This window comes from Aptenodytes forsteri, unplaced genomic scaffold (genome assembly GCF_000699145.1).
Source record: "Aptenodytes forsteri isolate BGI_AS27 unplaced genomic scaffold, ASM69914v1 Scaffold9, whole genome shotgun sequence".
Taxonomy (NCBI): domain Eukaryota; kingdom Metazoa; phylum Chordata; class Aves; order Sphenisciformes; family Spheniscidae; genus Aptenodytes; species Aptenodytes forsteri.
The window spans coordinates 2,512,647-2,528,085 of record NW_008796217.1 but is presented as its reverse complement, the minus strand read 5'-3'; the positions used below and the strand labels follow the sequence as shown (position 1 = coordinate 2,528,085).

The following is a 15,439-nucleotide window of genomic DNA, read 5'->3' as shown; positions in this document are numbered from 1 at the left end:
ATTCAAATGAATCAATCTACTGTTTAATTGTGGAAAAGCTCTCCAAACCCAACATTTCCATAAAGCTGCAGAAGTCATAGACACACGCAAAAGTAAAATCTCACTTAGGGAGAGAGAGAGGGAGCAAGAGACAGTGTCACAGCTGCCAAACTCTCCCATAGCAACATTCCCAAGAAATAATGCTATATTAAAAAAAAAAAGTCATATTTTCATACTCACAAATTTTACTTCCGAAAACCTTCTTCTTACTATTCTGTGAGAGTAAACTGCCAGATAACTAATTTCTGAATGCAAGTTATATTCATGAAGACATGGTATTTTCTAGGTGAAGCAGAGCAAGCGAGTGGTTGACCAGGCACGCTTGCTACTGCCATAGGTATCGTCCCTCATTTGGTGAGCCCTCTTTTTGTGGTGGTACAATTTTTGGCCACCTTATTCTTGCTCTTTATCCTTATTGATAAGTAAAATGGTTGGATCAGAAATGAGATGCACATGACCGAGGATAGTTCTGCTGCAAAAGAAATACTAGTGGAGGGGCATAGTTAACCCGAGGATGTAGGAGAAAGTGACGCAATGATAAGCTGTCTTGGGTTCTCTATATGGGCTTGTGACACTGGATGCTACTCAGTGTCGGGATTTTTTTTTTTCTTCCCTTTAATTTTAAGATAATGGTTTGTACCGTGAAAATACAGTGTGTATTCACAAATTCTGCAAATATTTTCCTTTTTAAAGCAGAAAAGGTCCTTTGATATGTCCTGCACTGCTTCAAATCCCACCTTCCACAGTGAGTGAGGAGGTTCTTTTCCTGTCTGCTCAGTCACCTTCAAGGCTGGTGTAGGCTTGGTCTCAGCAGAGTCTGTACATCACCCACCCGACTCTAACTGGGTAGAGTTGTCCCTGATTTTATAAAAGCTGAACGTGTATGCAACTGACACAGTGATCCCCAGATTTGTCAGCATACAGAAAAGCAGGAAGCAACATGCTGTGGGGGTTCACCAAGGTCCATGACAAAACTGGAGAAGAGAATGCAATCAACCAGCTTCAAACCCTATCTTCACATGGAGTTATACTCCTTTTCAGATTAAGCATTCCTCCCCAAGGAAAATGTGTTGGTTATACAAACTGAACTTCAAGCTCTCAGAACAGATGTGTACTCTCTCAGCTGCTCTCTTCAGCAGCAGGAAGTTTGGGGCTCTTTCAAGAGACAAACAAATGAAATGCCCTGATTATTTTCCTCTCTACAAGTTTGCATTTATATGTTAACACATTTCCCCTCCAATTGTTTAAAAAGCATTGCTGTGGAAACACTTGTGCCAAAGTACACCTAGTAAGAAACTTACATAGAAAAATCAACATACATAGCGCGTTAATTGAGTGTTTGAGCTGAAAAAGGGTTTTGGCCCACTGTTCTTGCATGCATTAGAGAATGTTCTGTCAGCCTAGAGGTTCCTCAGGCCAGCAACACTCCCCCTGGGTGACAACTGCAGTGCAGAACTCACCGTGACCTTCTGCACAGAAAGATGTGTGAGTGGGCATGAACAGGGAAGCTGTAGTGCTGGAGTGGCATGCACACAGGGCATCCATTGACACTTTTCTTCACACAGCCAAGCAACAGGCCACTCTTCATAACAGTGAGTGTCTGCCTATGCTACACGGAGGATAACAGCCACACAGGGTGTGGAACTTTAAGCTCTGCAGCTCTTTGTGGTGTCTGCCCAAACAGATAACCTTTTGTGCCCTTTACGCTTCTTGGCATTACATTCGTCCCCTGTCTTGATAGTATTCTTGTCCCCAGTCATGTGCTTTCAATGTTACTTCTTTCTGTGTGTAAGGAGAAGCACAATACAAAGACAAATACCTGAACAGTTAAATACCAAACTGAAAGTGTGGCTACCACTAAGTTCGTATGCTCACATGGTTAAGTCAGAAAAGGAGAGCTGTCATAAAATCTTTTCACTATTAAAGTCTGAATATAAATATTTGCTACATAATATCAGTGAAAGTACTTTGGTAGGTCTATACTGAAGTCCTTCAGCAGTGCTTTATCTGGAATTCCTTGTTGTTATTTCACATTAAATTGCTCATTTAAATGGAAAAACACATTTTAGTTGCAGTGTGATGAGAAACAACTATTTCTCATTTTGAATGTGTGTGATGACATTCTTAACTAAGAAGTGATAATCAATGATCCATGAAATGAATGATCTTTAGGCTGGCACTTGAGCTTCTAGAAAAGGTATAGTTAAATACCTTTATTTGGACACGTTTTACATAAATATGAATTATTTTTAAACATAAGTAAAAAATGACAGAATAATAAAGAAGAATGTTCTCTCATAGATGATGTTTTCAATGGAAAAATTAGAAGCAGAGAACACGTTTGCTGTTTATGATCTGATCAATTGATAAACGATTCATGTAGGTAATGACTGAATTATCAAACAAATGGAATGAGCGGTTCTTTTAATGTAATCTGTGTATTATTTCTTTACTGTGACAAAATTATGAGAACTGGCTGAAGAATGAGAAACATCTTAAAGGTAACAATAGCTGCAGAGACCTTTAAAGATACTTACATCACTTTCATGGCCTTCTCTTAGATTGTACGTGAGATCATGCTGTATGTCTTCAACAAACTTATGAGCATACTCTGGGTAAAGGTCGAGTACTTCAAAGAGACCTTTGAGGATAATGCACTGGAGGTCACAGTACGTTAGAGCTTTAACATCTGCATTTGTTTTAATAACTTGATCCCTAATGGATAGGTTTGCTCCAATTAAATCTCCTTTACCTAAAAGAAAATATTAAATTAATAATCTTCAAAACATGAATTCTTTACTTCATTTTTGAATCATAAATCTGTTTAACATAATTGCTAAATCTTAAATCCCATTGTTACTACCACATTGTTTAATTAATAACATTCTAAAGGATCTTTGTCTAAAAGCTGTCTTTTTTTTTTTTGCAGGTGCAATCTCATATGCAATTAATTGGAGGTACAAAGACTAATTTCCAGACATGTAACTACCTGATTTAAGGGAGCAATCAAGTAAGTATGTATAAAGTTAAGATTTATATTGGTAATTAACAGCAGGTGCGATTTTGTATTTCAAAAAGTGAACATTATGTTTCTAGCTTGGGTTTTTTTGTTAGAACAGACAGGTGTTAAGATAACATTTTAACAATGACATGATTAAACATAGCTCATCAGTTCAAATGACCCTTTTACTTAGCATTTGGATTGCAAAACATTTGCAATCTATGATCGCTATGGCTGCATAGCTACACTTCATGATGTATGTTAGTTGTATAGGCTATTAATAGATGTATAGCTCGATAGCACTTCTGTCAAAAAAACTAGAATGAATTCTTAAGCCTTTATATTGTCATTTATGGGCAAGACTGCCTTAGAATAAAGGATGCATTAAAAACCACAACTGACCATATATTAAAGAGCACAAAAATTTTATAATGAAAAGCTTCCATAAACATCTGATCTGAGGTATAAAGTCCAAAGAGCAATCATTGAACCAGAGGTCTTCCTCAAAAGTTAATGCAGATTGTCTTTATTAAAGACTTGGACAGTGTGATAGAGTGCATTCTTGGCAAGTTTATGGGCAATACCAAATTGGGGGGAGTGGTTGATATGCTGAAGGGCAAAGGTGTTATTCAGGGGAAGCTCAATGAATGAGAAAAGGGCTGATAGGAACCTCATGAAGTTAAAAAAAAAAACAAAAACAACCACCAAATCCTGCACCCAGGATGGAAAACCCCTCTGCAGCAGTATGGGCTGGGGACCAGCCAGCTGGAAAGCAGCTCTGCAGGAAAGGACCCGGGGATCCTTGTGGACAACAAGTTGAACATGAGCCAACAATGTGCCCTTGCAGCAAAGAAGGCCAAGAACATCCTGGGCAACATTAGCAAGAGTGCAGCCAGCAAGTCACAGGAAGTGACTCTTCCCCCCTATATGTCACTTGTCAGACCACATCTGGAGTACTGTGTCCAGTTTTGGGCTTCCCAGACAGAATATTGAAATACTAGACTGAGTCCAGAAGAGGCTGCCAAGATGGTCAAGGACTGGAGAACATAACGTACAAGGAGAGGCTGAAAAAACTGCGTATTGTTCTGCCTTAAGAAGAAAAGGCGTTATTGCCGTCTTCAACTTCCACGAACTAATGGAAAAGTGTAGAGAAGACAGAGCTAAAGTCCTCTTCAGAGTGTACAGTGCAACAAGATGTACTGGGCACAAGTTGTAACAAAAGAAATTGCGATTAGAAATCAGGAAATGAAAGTCACCATGAGACTGGTCAAACAGTGGGACAGGCTGGCTCAGAGAGGCTGTGGAATTGCCATCTTTGGAGATGTTCAAAACTTGCCTGGACATCGCCCTGAGCAAGCTGAGCTAATTTGGCCCTGCTTTAAGTAGGCTTAGGTTGGGTGGCTTCCAGAGGTCCCTTCCAATCCTACATTATTCTGTGATTAATAAGTGAAGACTGTAAAATCTGAAAATCCACCCAGCATGTGATTCCAACTGGGTATTACACAGGAAATGGTGTACTTGAAGAGTAAGTTAAACTAAGCAGCCAACCATCCCTGAAGCTGCTTAAATAAGATAATTTTATACTTTAAAATACTACTGGTAATTTTTTTCTCTTTACATGGGGCTTGTACAACTTTCTCAAAAGTGCTTATCATAAACCCAGCGTAGGGAGGGATTTTCTTTTATGCTAGGAGTATACATACATTAATGCTACTTTGGGGTCTCTTAAAAATTGCAATTAGTATAAATGAGAGCTAGTACAAGCTTAGGTCAGTCTGGGAAAGGTAAATCTGATAGATGACAATAACATTTGTCATTGCTCATCACATGATGTAGTGCTTACATAACAAAATATAGTGTAAAGCTAAGCAATAATTCACTTTTACTTTTTACTGTAAATATCAACAATTCTTTAGATTTCTTTGATTATACTAAGCAGAGGGCTGACAATGTTAATCTACTGCTGGCTGTGTAAATACGGACAAGGGAAAAAATATTTCAGATATACCAAAACTGTCTTTAAACATCTTAATTAAAAACTTTTTAGGTATACAAACAGTATTAGTATCAATAATGCGTAAAAATTGGAAAAAAAGTTAGAGTTGTATTTGATTGTAGTTACTGTGTTTGATGAAATAATGTCAGCCTGAAAGACACTACAATTGATCTGGTAATGCTAATGTATGTTTGTTTTCAAATGAAAATCATGTAGCAAAGGTTGTAGGTAGTAGGCTGAAGTTTCGTGTAGAATTACTGCAGCAGTGAAATGATTGTACCTTGAATATCAACATTTGTTACATAAACAGAATCATGTAAGTTATTCTTCATAGCTCTTTATTTCTTTCTTTTTCATTGGAGAACAAACTTCTTTATAAATGTTTATGCAGACACATCTGTTTGTTAATATATCTGGAACATGCAGTCAAAGTTATAAATGTCTTCTCTTTAGGGATACCTTTTAAATCACTTATGGTTAATATTTTTTTAACAAATCCAAGTTGTATGCTTAAACAGTACATAACTGTTATATTAAAAAATATTTCCCTATAAAAAATATCCTAACCATCATTATAAGATAGCAAGTAATAGTCTCAAGAGGAACCAAACAGCTGTATTTAATCAGAGCATTTCATTGCATTGTTGCTGTATTGCTTGTTAGTGAGAATGGTTCAGTAAACAAAAACTAATCCACTAGAATTAGAATCATAACAGAATTATAAAATAGTGGTCTGGGAACTGTAAGTAACCTAGCATTGCCAGGGAAAAAACTGCTCTCTTGGATTTACATCACATCAGTAATACAGTTTCTCAGAGGGACCTACAGGTTTGATGCGTTCACCTTCTGCTGGTGTTAATTAGGTTTAAATGATGAAGCTCCCATTCAATGTAACAAAACATTATTTCATTGTATTATGTTTATGTTTTTGCATTACAATTTCATTAACTTCTCTCAGAAATCCACTAATCTCTTCTTTATTTTTTTCATTGTCATCATTACACAATGACGCTTTCATTAACATTTTCAGAAGTGCCTAAAAATGGAATCATTAATGAAATCATAGTTCCAATGGGGGAAGCTCTTAACCTTTTGCTGTATTTAAGCTTATGTTTTTTCTAAGCCATATTTTATAGCGGTGATCTATGTGATCCAATAAAATGGAGGCATTCTAAAACTTCCTAATTACAAATGAGTGATGGAGTGATGTGGACTGTCAACCTAATGGAATGAAAGAGTTATGAAAAAAATAAGACACGTATCACATTTATATTCTAAAAAAGACCAATCAAATACATGCTAGTAAAATAAAGGAAATTCAATTAAAGGAGACCAAAAGCTTGCATTATCAACAATCTAGTGCAATCCCACAAAACAGGAAGGAAAGCAAAAAAGGAAATGTTCTTTTTAACTGTGCTCTATAAGAATATTAAAAGTTATTAGAAAGAATACATTTAAGTCTAAAGAGGTATTAAAATCATAATAAAATAATTCTTTACATTTAAAATTTTGTATTTTATTTTATCAAAACACTTTATAAACATTCACTCAGACAAGTCTAATCATCCTTTAGCTGAAGATAAAGGGACTCTCTTTAGTAGGCATGTGATGCCAATCACTGAAATTTACAGATAGAGATGCTTAAACCTAGATAAGTCAAAGCAGTCATCTAGCAAACAACAACTAAACAAAATTTATTAGAACAGAACCTCTGGCCTTTCTCTGTTCTAATATACTCAGATGACTGCTGGCTGCATCAATTAGCTTGAAGAAGTAATTTTTTTGGGAGCATAGCCAACAATGCTTGTTTTTCATCACATAGCTGTCCTGCAAGAGGTGTTCATATGCATTCATCAAAGAATGAGAGTAGGCTCACATTGCTTTCTTTCATTTGGGTGCATTAGTGGGAGCACTGCCTGGCCACTAATTTTCATGAAAAATTTAGGAACTGATAACCAATGTCCTTTGAGGTGACAATACTATCATCAAATTTAGTTGAAAGCAGCAAATTGTATCAAAAGCTAGCAAGTACCTCCTTACATGCAAAGGAGAGAGAATAAGTACAAGAAAATCAAGATACAAGTGATATATTGCACAGCTAACACTCTAGCAATTGAAAGCTCCTTTGGGCAAAAAATAAGTAAGTTTAAACTAAAAAAAAATGTGGATGTCCATAGGTATGAATAGCAGATTAAAATCAAATGAATTCTTTCTCATCAGACTACTAGGACATGCTAAGCCATCAGTTAGTAGTGAAGGTCCTTCTACATTGGAGGACCATTCTTTCTCTTTGAAGCTATGATTATGAGCATACCGAGAATCGCCAGCACCGTGCTGTCCTTCAGGACTTCCATGGAACCTGAGCACACAAAGTAGATCGCTTGCAGGGCATCTCCCTGCCGGAGGAGGTATTCCCCAGGAGCACAGAAGGAGGTTTTGATATGCAGAGACAGAGACCTGAGGCAACCGCGGCTGGCACACTCGAAAAGGGAGAGCTGCAAAATCTCCTTGTTCAAGTGCATGGTGATGTCTGAACGCAGCTCGTCCGGGAAGTCTTTTAAAAGCTGTCAAAAAAACAGAAGAAGGGGCAAAAAAGAAGAAAAAGTGTAAAATAATTTATTTCCTCTTTTGCAGAGGTGATTTGATTTAGTAGTGCTCCACATGTTGTACTGATGCAAAGATTTCCGTTTGATTTTTCTTATCCCCTTGATAAGACGTGTGCTATGTCTTAATAAAGCTTTATGTTGATAAACACTGATAAATTCCAGAAAAAAACATGAATAAAAATATGCCTTTATAAAAAAACCAAGAAAAAAAAAGTCAACGCCACTGTGTGTAGGAATTTCCCCTAATGCACAATTTAACCTTGTCCAAATTCTTCTCAGCTGTTAGAACACAGTAGACTCTTCAGGTATATACCACTGTATACAGTGGCATATACACTGAAAACAGAGCAAAAATGAACTTAGTGTAGATTTTCTTTAAAATGCTTGTATAAAATTCATCAATAGGCTATATTGCTTCTTCTATGGTAAAACCACTGGAAGAGGAATAACTCAAAAAACCTCTATGTAGTAAACATCTGAGGGGTTTTTTGTTGGTGTTTTTTTTGTTCTTTTTTTTTAAATGATGCAATTGTATGCTGAAGGAGAGTTGGGAAAGGAATGGAGACAAGCTGCATGCTCAGTGGAAGAACCTATGGAAACTAAAAGACCATAAGGTCCTCCTATTTTTCCCTGGTCTTAATTTTAGGCAAATTCCCAAAGTAGCCTGGCCAACACTTAAAGATATCTATTTATGTTTTACAGAAGATCTGCTGCAGGATGGCAAAATTTGAGAGAAACATCTTTCTGCTCAGAGACAGACTTCTGAGAAAGACATATAACTGCTCAAATCATCAAAATTTCAGGTGGAGCTTTTAAAAAAGTGTCTAAGTGTCTGTCCCATTGATGCAAAGTATACTGCCTGCCTATAGGCAGAGCTCTTGACCATGCAAGCTGCAAGCCCACAAGCATAGTTTTCTCTGTAGTTTGAGGGGATCTGGCATCTGAGCAATGCAATCAGCCAACACTTGACCAAGTGGGCTTAGACAAAGCAGTTTGTGGATAGGAGGCAAATCATGAAATATTGATGATCTCTCTAGAGGCTGCTGTTGTAATACAGCAGTCACTCACTTTCAGCGTGACTAAAGGTACAGAAGCTGAAGGTGATCCTTAACCAAATCTAGGAAAGATTTGACATCTAAGTGGTTTTTGTACCTTTGTAAATCTTACTAGGCTCCTTCGGTTTCTAGGATGCTGTTGAAAATCCCATTCTTTGTGCTGTGCACACCACAAAAAAAAAAATATCAGGAAAAGAATGTTCTCAAACCCAAATCTTTCTGCTTATTCCACATTATCTTTAGGGGCCACTGAGTTTTATAATGACATACATAACAAGAACTCTGAAGGGAATGGTTCATTCAAATAACACTCCAGCAGAGAGAAGGCATTATTCCTCCTGGAGTATAGTAATACATAACCTGGATAAGTCATGTAAAACAAGCAAACAAAGACATGACCAGAAATCTGTCTTTTGATTGCACTTTCATGTTACATTCTGCAATATTTAAAAATATATGGAAATGAATAACATAAAAATTCAGGCCAAACCACTTGTTCACAGTATTGCAAAAAATAAAAGAAGGTGAAGGAGGGAGGAAAGGGCAGTACAGAAGTCCCTCCTTTAAAAAACACCTAAAAACCCAGTAGATTTTTTGTTCGGTGAAAGGCAAAACTGTTCACTGGGGTCTTTCTGCTGGCATCATCCAAAAGGTTTCTGATGAATGCCTCTTCAGCATTACAGAATTATGGAGGACTTTGAATTTTTAATATATGATATGATGTTCTAAACCAGATTTTTCAATAGCATACCCTCTTCCTGGGATAACCCAGCTTTATTTTTAGGCATGTTATTTTTTCATATGTAACTTCACACAAAACACAACATCACAAATGGAAAATTACACCCCCACCCCCACCCCCCCGACTCTAAGTCCATGGTCAAAACCATCAAACACACAATATCTCTTATTTGTTTACCTCATTGGAATCAATTCCATTATTGACAGACCACGTGGTTTGGAAATATTCAAGCATCCTTTGCTTTAGCTGCTGTGGCAGGTGATGGACCCGTATAAAGTCCTTCAGATCCTTGGTTCTTGTGTGATAAAGGGACCATCTGGAGTACATCCTCTGAATTATGGCAGTCACATTGCCAAACACCAAGGCATGCATCAGAGCTAGGGAGGACAGAAATTATGTGCAATGTGGAGTGACTTGTTGATCATTAAAATGTAACACAGAAAATAAACAGGATCTTCACAGAAAACCACTTTCCTGCTTGATAGGTATAGTAAAGCTTTTGAATACAAGACTCCATGAGTAATTTACAATAGTATTCATATGATTATTCATCTCCATTTTTTGTGTCACTGGCAGTCACAGCCATGGGACAGGGTACAACCACATCTGATGCTATCTAATCAGGGTACCAAGCAAAAGAATGCCCAAGCCAAATTAAGTTTATAGTCTAAGAAAAAAGGAAATAGATGAACACATGTAGGCAGGCATGCTCAGGAAATAATGAGAAACTATTAATCAGTATGAAAAACTAGACTCAAATGATCAGTTAACAACTACATAGAATGTAATAGATTTCAGAGACCTCATGTAAATAAAAGCAATTACTAATGTGGACCATGTGCAGTGGAATGAGATGGCAAACAACATTTAGAGATGTATCATAACCTGGGGAATAAGATGTTAAAAAAAAAAAAAGACAGAAAAAACCCATTGTAAAACAAAAATTCAGGTTAAAAAAAGAGATACATTCAAACTGACAATCTGATTTCTTATGTTGCTTGAGAAGTTCAAATATGGTGTGAAATTGTTTATTAGAAAGTTTGAACATCCTGGAGTTTGTCTGCAATTAAAGCCTGGCTTGGGAATAAAAAGACCAGAAGCAAAATTGAAGAAATGTTTACAGATACAGGTCATCTGGGTTTGTCTGTGCAGAAATTGCTTGCTGTTTATCAGTGGGAGAAATCACTGCTAGATTGTCTGTCATGTGGTATTGATCTGAGGTATATAATATACACATTTACAAATTGTTTATTGAAAAAACTATTAAAGAGCTTGATTATTACTCTTAAGGGACATCTATCTTTATAGTGCTTGAAAGAAAGCAGACAGATTCCTCAGAGTGGCAAAGGAATTCATTTATAAACAAGACAAACAAGATGTTGACCTTGTATGGCAATTTACAGAAGTCCAGCATGAGTGAGGAGAGACAAGGGGGAACAGGAGGAGGAAAGGATGCATTTTGGTGGTTAATAACGCTTTTACATGGTAGAAACAGGCAGAAAATTCTTTAGTTTGGAGTGTTGAAAATTTTTACAGGCGCTAGTAACAATATCTATGTCTTCATTGTGAAGGGAGTGCAGAAAAACAGATAAAGCACTGCAGTGTGATGTAGTTTCACAATACAGTATGCATTCTTGTAGAGGTGATCCAATGATATGATTAAGTCAATACAAGTCCGTTAGTAAAAGAAGATAAATGAAAAGCAGGGCAGTAAGAAAAGGATCAGATATGAATATTAGAAAGAAAAGTAAGCATAATTGGAAATTTATTTCTAAGACTAATCAGCTGGATCAACTAAGTGTTGTTCCTGATCGTGCAATGAATTGCTAAGTCACTAATGTCAGAAACTTGGGCAACAAAATGTGAGGGACTGGTGTAATGCTAGATACAGGATATTATAATAAAAATATGGCAGCTAGGCCTGAAACAATTCAGCCAGACATAGCTAAATAGGCTGAAGAGATGGTGTAGCCTCTTTAAGGATGTGATAATCAGTTTAAAAATGGGGGGAGGGATAAAACATTAGGTGGTGTATGGATGCATACATAAAAATCACATGTGATACAAGTTTCCCAAAAGGCTCCAAGGTTAGGAGCTGGACAGTGTAGCGATCTCCATGATGTTGTTATAGGCACAAATATAATCAAGTTTTATTATCATGGGATAATCTGTCTTTGCGTATGTACATTGGAAGACAACTGCTACTGATGATGACAAGCTATTGCTGGCTATGATAGGCATTAGATTTCTTTATCAAATAATCACAGACCCACCCTGCTTTCTGTAAGAAATCTATTAATCCATTCTTTAAAACCAAGTAGGACAAGTTAAAAACTTCTAGGAACCGTATTTCATAAAGTAGCCTTGATTTTAATGGATATTCTAAATTACATTTTTGTTGCTTAGGGAACAGAGGAACACCTCTGATCCCAGAAAGGACTGGAGCTACTAGAATGGGCCTCCAGTCTCATAAATACAAAACTGCACATTCTTTGCTCAAAGAACATAGAGAATACAAGACAGCACATGGTATGGTCATCTGCAGGAGGACACATCTGATTAATATTTTAAGATGCTGGGTATCCTAGGAATTCAGGTCAAATTTTAATAAGTAACTTCTCTTTCCAGCTTTAAGAAGAAATACTGTATAGAATAAGATGTTTTATCTTCACAGTATTACTTGTCTTAAATTGTAATTTCAAATTAATGCAAACCAAAAATTAATACCAAGAGGCAGGTAAAAATCAAACAAGAATATTATAAGTTATATATCTGTTAACTTTACACTTGATTATTTTTTTTCTGACTTCAAGTTTCTCCAAGGTTGCAATAAATTCACTTTGTTCTTTCAATTTGCAGTGACACACATTAAAGAGGTACAGACAAACTACTGATAAACTAAATCACACTATCCATTACACCTGAAATGTCATAAACTAGTGACTTGGTCTAAAAACTGTAAAAAACTTACATCATTTTTTCTCAAGACATCACTTTCCACTAGGGAATTTTAAAATTAAATATCAGCCAAAACTATACATCAAAACATGTTTTAAGAAATAAAAATGTATTATGCCCTAAAGTATACAGACTAATACTTTATTCCTAATAGTGTTCTGAGGCGTGCTCACCAGTCTGCACTGTATGATGCCTATGCCTTTTTCAAGTTTCCTTGCTCTGTTTTTTTCTTAAATAGCGTCTAAAATAAAATTCCTCAAGAAACTACCTGCAAAACAGCCTGCTGTGCTTTCTTATCTGGATATATCTTGTTCACTGGACCCTCCCAGATGTAAAGTCATTCTTCTACCTGCTTGTCTATGAGTAGCTTTGCCTTTCAGTTTTCAGTTCCTTCTTACTACATGCAGTCAACTAGTTCTTCACAATTTTTTCAGTGCACAAGCATATTAGTTCTACCGCTTAATGATATAAGAAATGAAAAAGAAATTGCTATAACCAGACTAAATGAAAGTATAGGATACTTTTATATTCTACTCTATTAAGTTTGTGAAAGCTCTGCCGTATCAAAGTGAATTAAATATACATCATCGCCTTACACAGGATACCTCTTGATTTCTTGATAGAAATGAAAACTCTTTCCTTCATTGCAACAGATTTTGCGTAGTGAAAGACACAAAGCACAGAGACCACACTGTATTTTAAAACTATAACTTTATGCTACCAGCAAAAGCAATTAATGAGCTGCTTGTGTTTTTGTGCCATTGTCAAAATCAAAATGATATCATTCTTGGATGATTCATTATATTATTGCCACTCCTTTTCAGGACTGGGAAAAATGACAATAATTCATTGAGTACTTTTTATACCACTTGATGCTGCAAATACATAGTTTACAGGTCATTCATCGTGTCCCCTGGCTTTCAAGTGTCAAGTTGCCAATTTATTTTTGCCCAGGACAATTTATGCTGCAAAGCTGACGACCACTGCCTTACTGAGTAGCCCTGGAGAAATACCTACCAGTATTTTCAGAACAATTAGGCAAGCAGAAAAAAAAAATGAGGGGGCAATACTCTAGCAGAGATTTGCTTTTACCCTTCACACCCACTGTGACATCTTTGAGTTGTATGATGTACACACTATGAAATAGCACAGCTAATTTTGGGGGGGAGGAAGATGAAGGTAAAGAGGGAGCTGCAGGTACTTTCTCCAGTGACCTTGGCTTACTGAGCTCTGCAGGTGCCACCAGCTCACTGGTTGTGCCCAGGTGCCTCAGCAGAAAGAAGGTGACCATAAATGAGCACATGGCTTTCCCCAACAGTATGACCAGGTAATTAACATAAATATAATTACTACTAAGAACTCCAAATATGACAGAAACATTGCATTTTGATTCTAATCTGAAGCAGTGATGTGATAAAATTTATGTAGTGACAATTAAACCGCTTTTTGTTTATGATAGTCCCTTATGGCTCACCAAACAGTCCTCCTGGCTCTGTCCTGTCTCCATTGCCTTCTCTCTGGGCTGGTCCTTCAGATGCAGATACGTACCAGCTCAGAGCCAGATATACCGGTGGGCTGCCCACCTCCCCTTGCCGTCATCCCCAGGGATGCTGTGGGGACTGAATTTGAGCTGAACATGCACCTATTACTTGGCTGACTGGAAAAGTGCCTGGCACATAACCAAAATGCTCCCCTGGCACATGGCTGGGCCACACTCACTGACAATAATGTGAGTTTGCATTTTATTGGGTGACAATTGTCTTTTGTCACCATAAGTGATCAAAAGGTTAGAAATATGTCTGCTTAAGAGAGTTTATCTAGTGTAAAACCAACAAAGTTATTTCCTTCTTTTGCCGTTTTAAATTAAACTTTCTGTTGTGTTTTCTTTTTTAAAGAAACTTAGCAAAGTTTCAGCTCTTATTTTACTTGTCCCTACCCCCCAAAAACTTTTTACGTGATGCTTATCATTTGTACCTACCCCCAATCAGCATTGTGCAAATAGAGAAGATCTTTTCAGCATCGGTATTGGCTGAAACATTTCCAAACCCAACACTGGTGAGGCTGCTGAGGGTGAAATATAGGGCAGCTATATAGGCACTTCTGATTGATGGGCCTCCTAGTGTATTATTCTCATAGTAAGGAGACTCAATACGTTTTCCTAGCTCATGAAGCCAACCTGAAAAACAAAGCATAAAAAGAACTATTAAGGAATACTGATACCATGAAAACTACATATTCTGTAAAACAATATAATTCTAAAAAAAAATTATTTAGAAGACACTGCATTCTTCACACAATTCCAAGAAAAAGAAGAACATTAAACTGTGGGAATTTATACAGCATGTAAAGGATTGTGTCTCTGGAGTATTTATCTTTATGCATGATTATTTTTGATACGAACTGTATTTCTATATGGAAATCAAGTGGTTTTGAATTGCATATTACAGGTCTAATTAGATAATTCACAAAATCCATTAAGGCAGTGAAAAGAAAAAAATCATCACCTAATAACATTGCAGCAAGAATGTAACATTGATTTGATTCTTTCCATTAATTAATGCTTGGAAAGATTTTTGAGATTCTAAGACTAAATTGTTATAATAACAATTACATATTTAGAGATTCTTTCCATTAATTAATGCTTGGAAAGATTTTTGAGATTCTAAGACTAAATTGTTATAATAATAATTACATATTTAGAGCTTTTTACATGTTTCTTTTTACAGTAGAAAAGATTTAAACAACTAAACATAACTTACAAACCAGAAATAATTTTCAAGAGATGCTTCAGTAAGTATTTTCTAAATTGTTCATTTAATCTTTCCTTCCATTTTGCTAAACAAGTCTACGTGTGTGTTGTAGTTTAACCTCAGCCCGCAACTGAGCACCACACAGCCACTTGCTCACTCCCACCACCCCTAGTGGGATGGGCGAGAGAATTGGAAGAGTAAAAGTGAGAAAACTCATGGGTTGAGATAAGAACAGTTTAATAATTGAAATGAAATAAAATAGTAATAATAATAATAATAATAATAATAATAA

The 15,439-nt window shown here is 36.5% G+C and overlaps 1 protein-coding gene across 1 annotated transcript in view; it reads right to left on the bottom strand.

Moving 5' to 3' along the window:
- KCNH8 (potassium voltage-gated channel subfamily H member 8) overlaps window positions 1-15,439 on the bottom strand; it is a 205,279-nt gene that overhangs the window by 35,151 nt on the left and 154,689 nt on the right. Inside the window, exons 8-11 of the mRNA XM_009288600.1 lie at window positions 14,376-14,573; window positions 9,617-9,816; window positions 7,351-7,600; window positions 2,577-2,791 (exon numbers count right to left, since the gene is read on the bottom strand). Coding sequence (XP_009286875.1) covers window positions 2,577-2,791; window positions 7,351-7,600; window positions 9,617-9,816; window positions 14,376-14,573 — 863 coding nt within the window. The remainder of the gene's footprint in view (window positions 1-2,576; window positions 2,792-7,350; window positions 7,601-9,616; window positions 9,817-14,375; window positions 14,574-15,439) is intronic.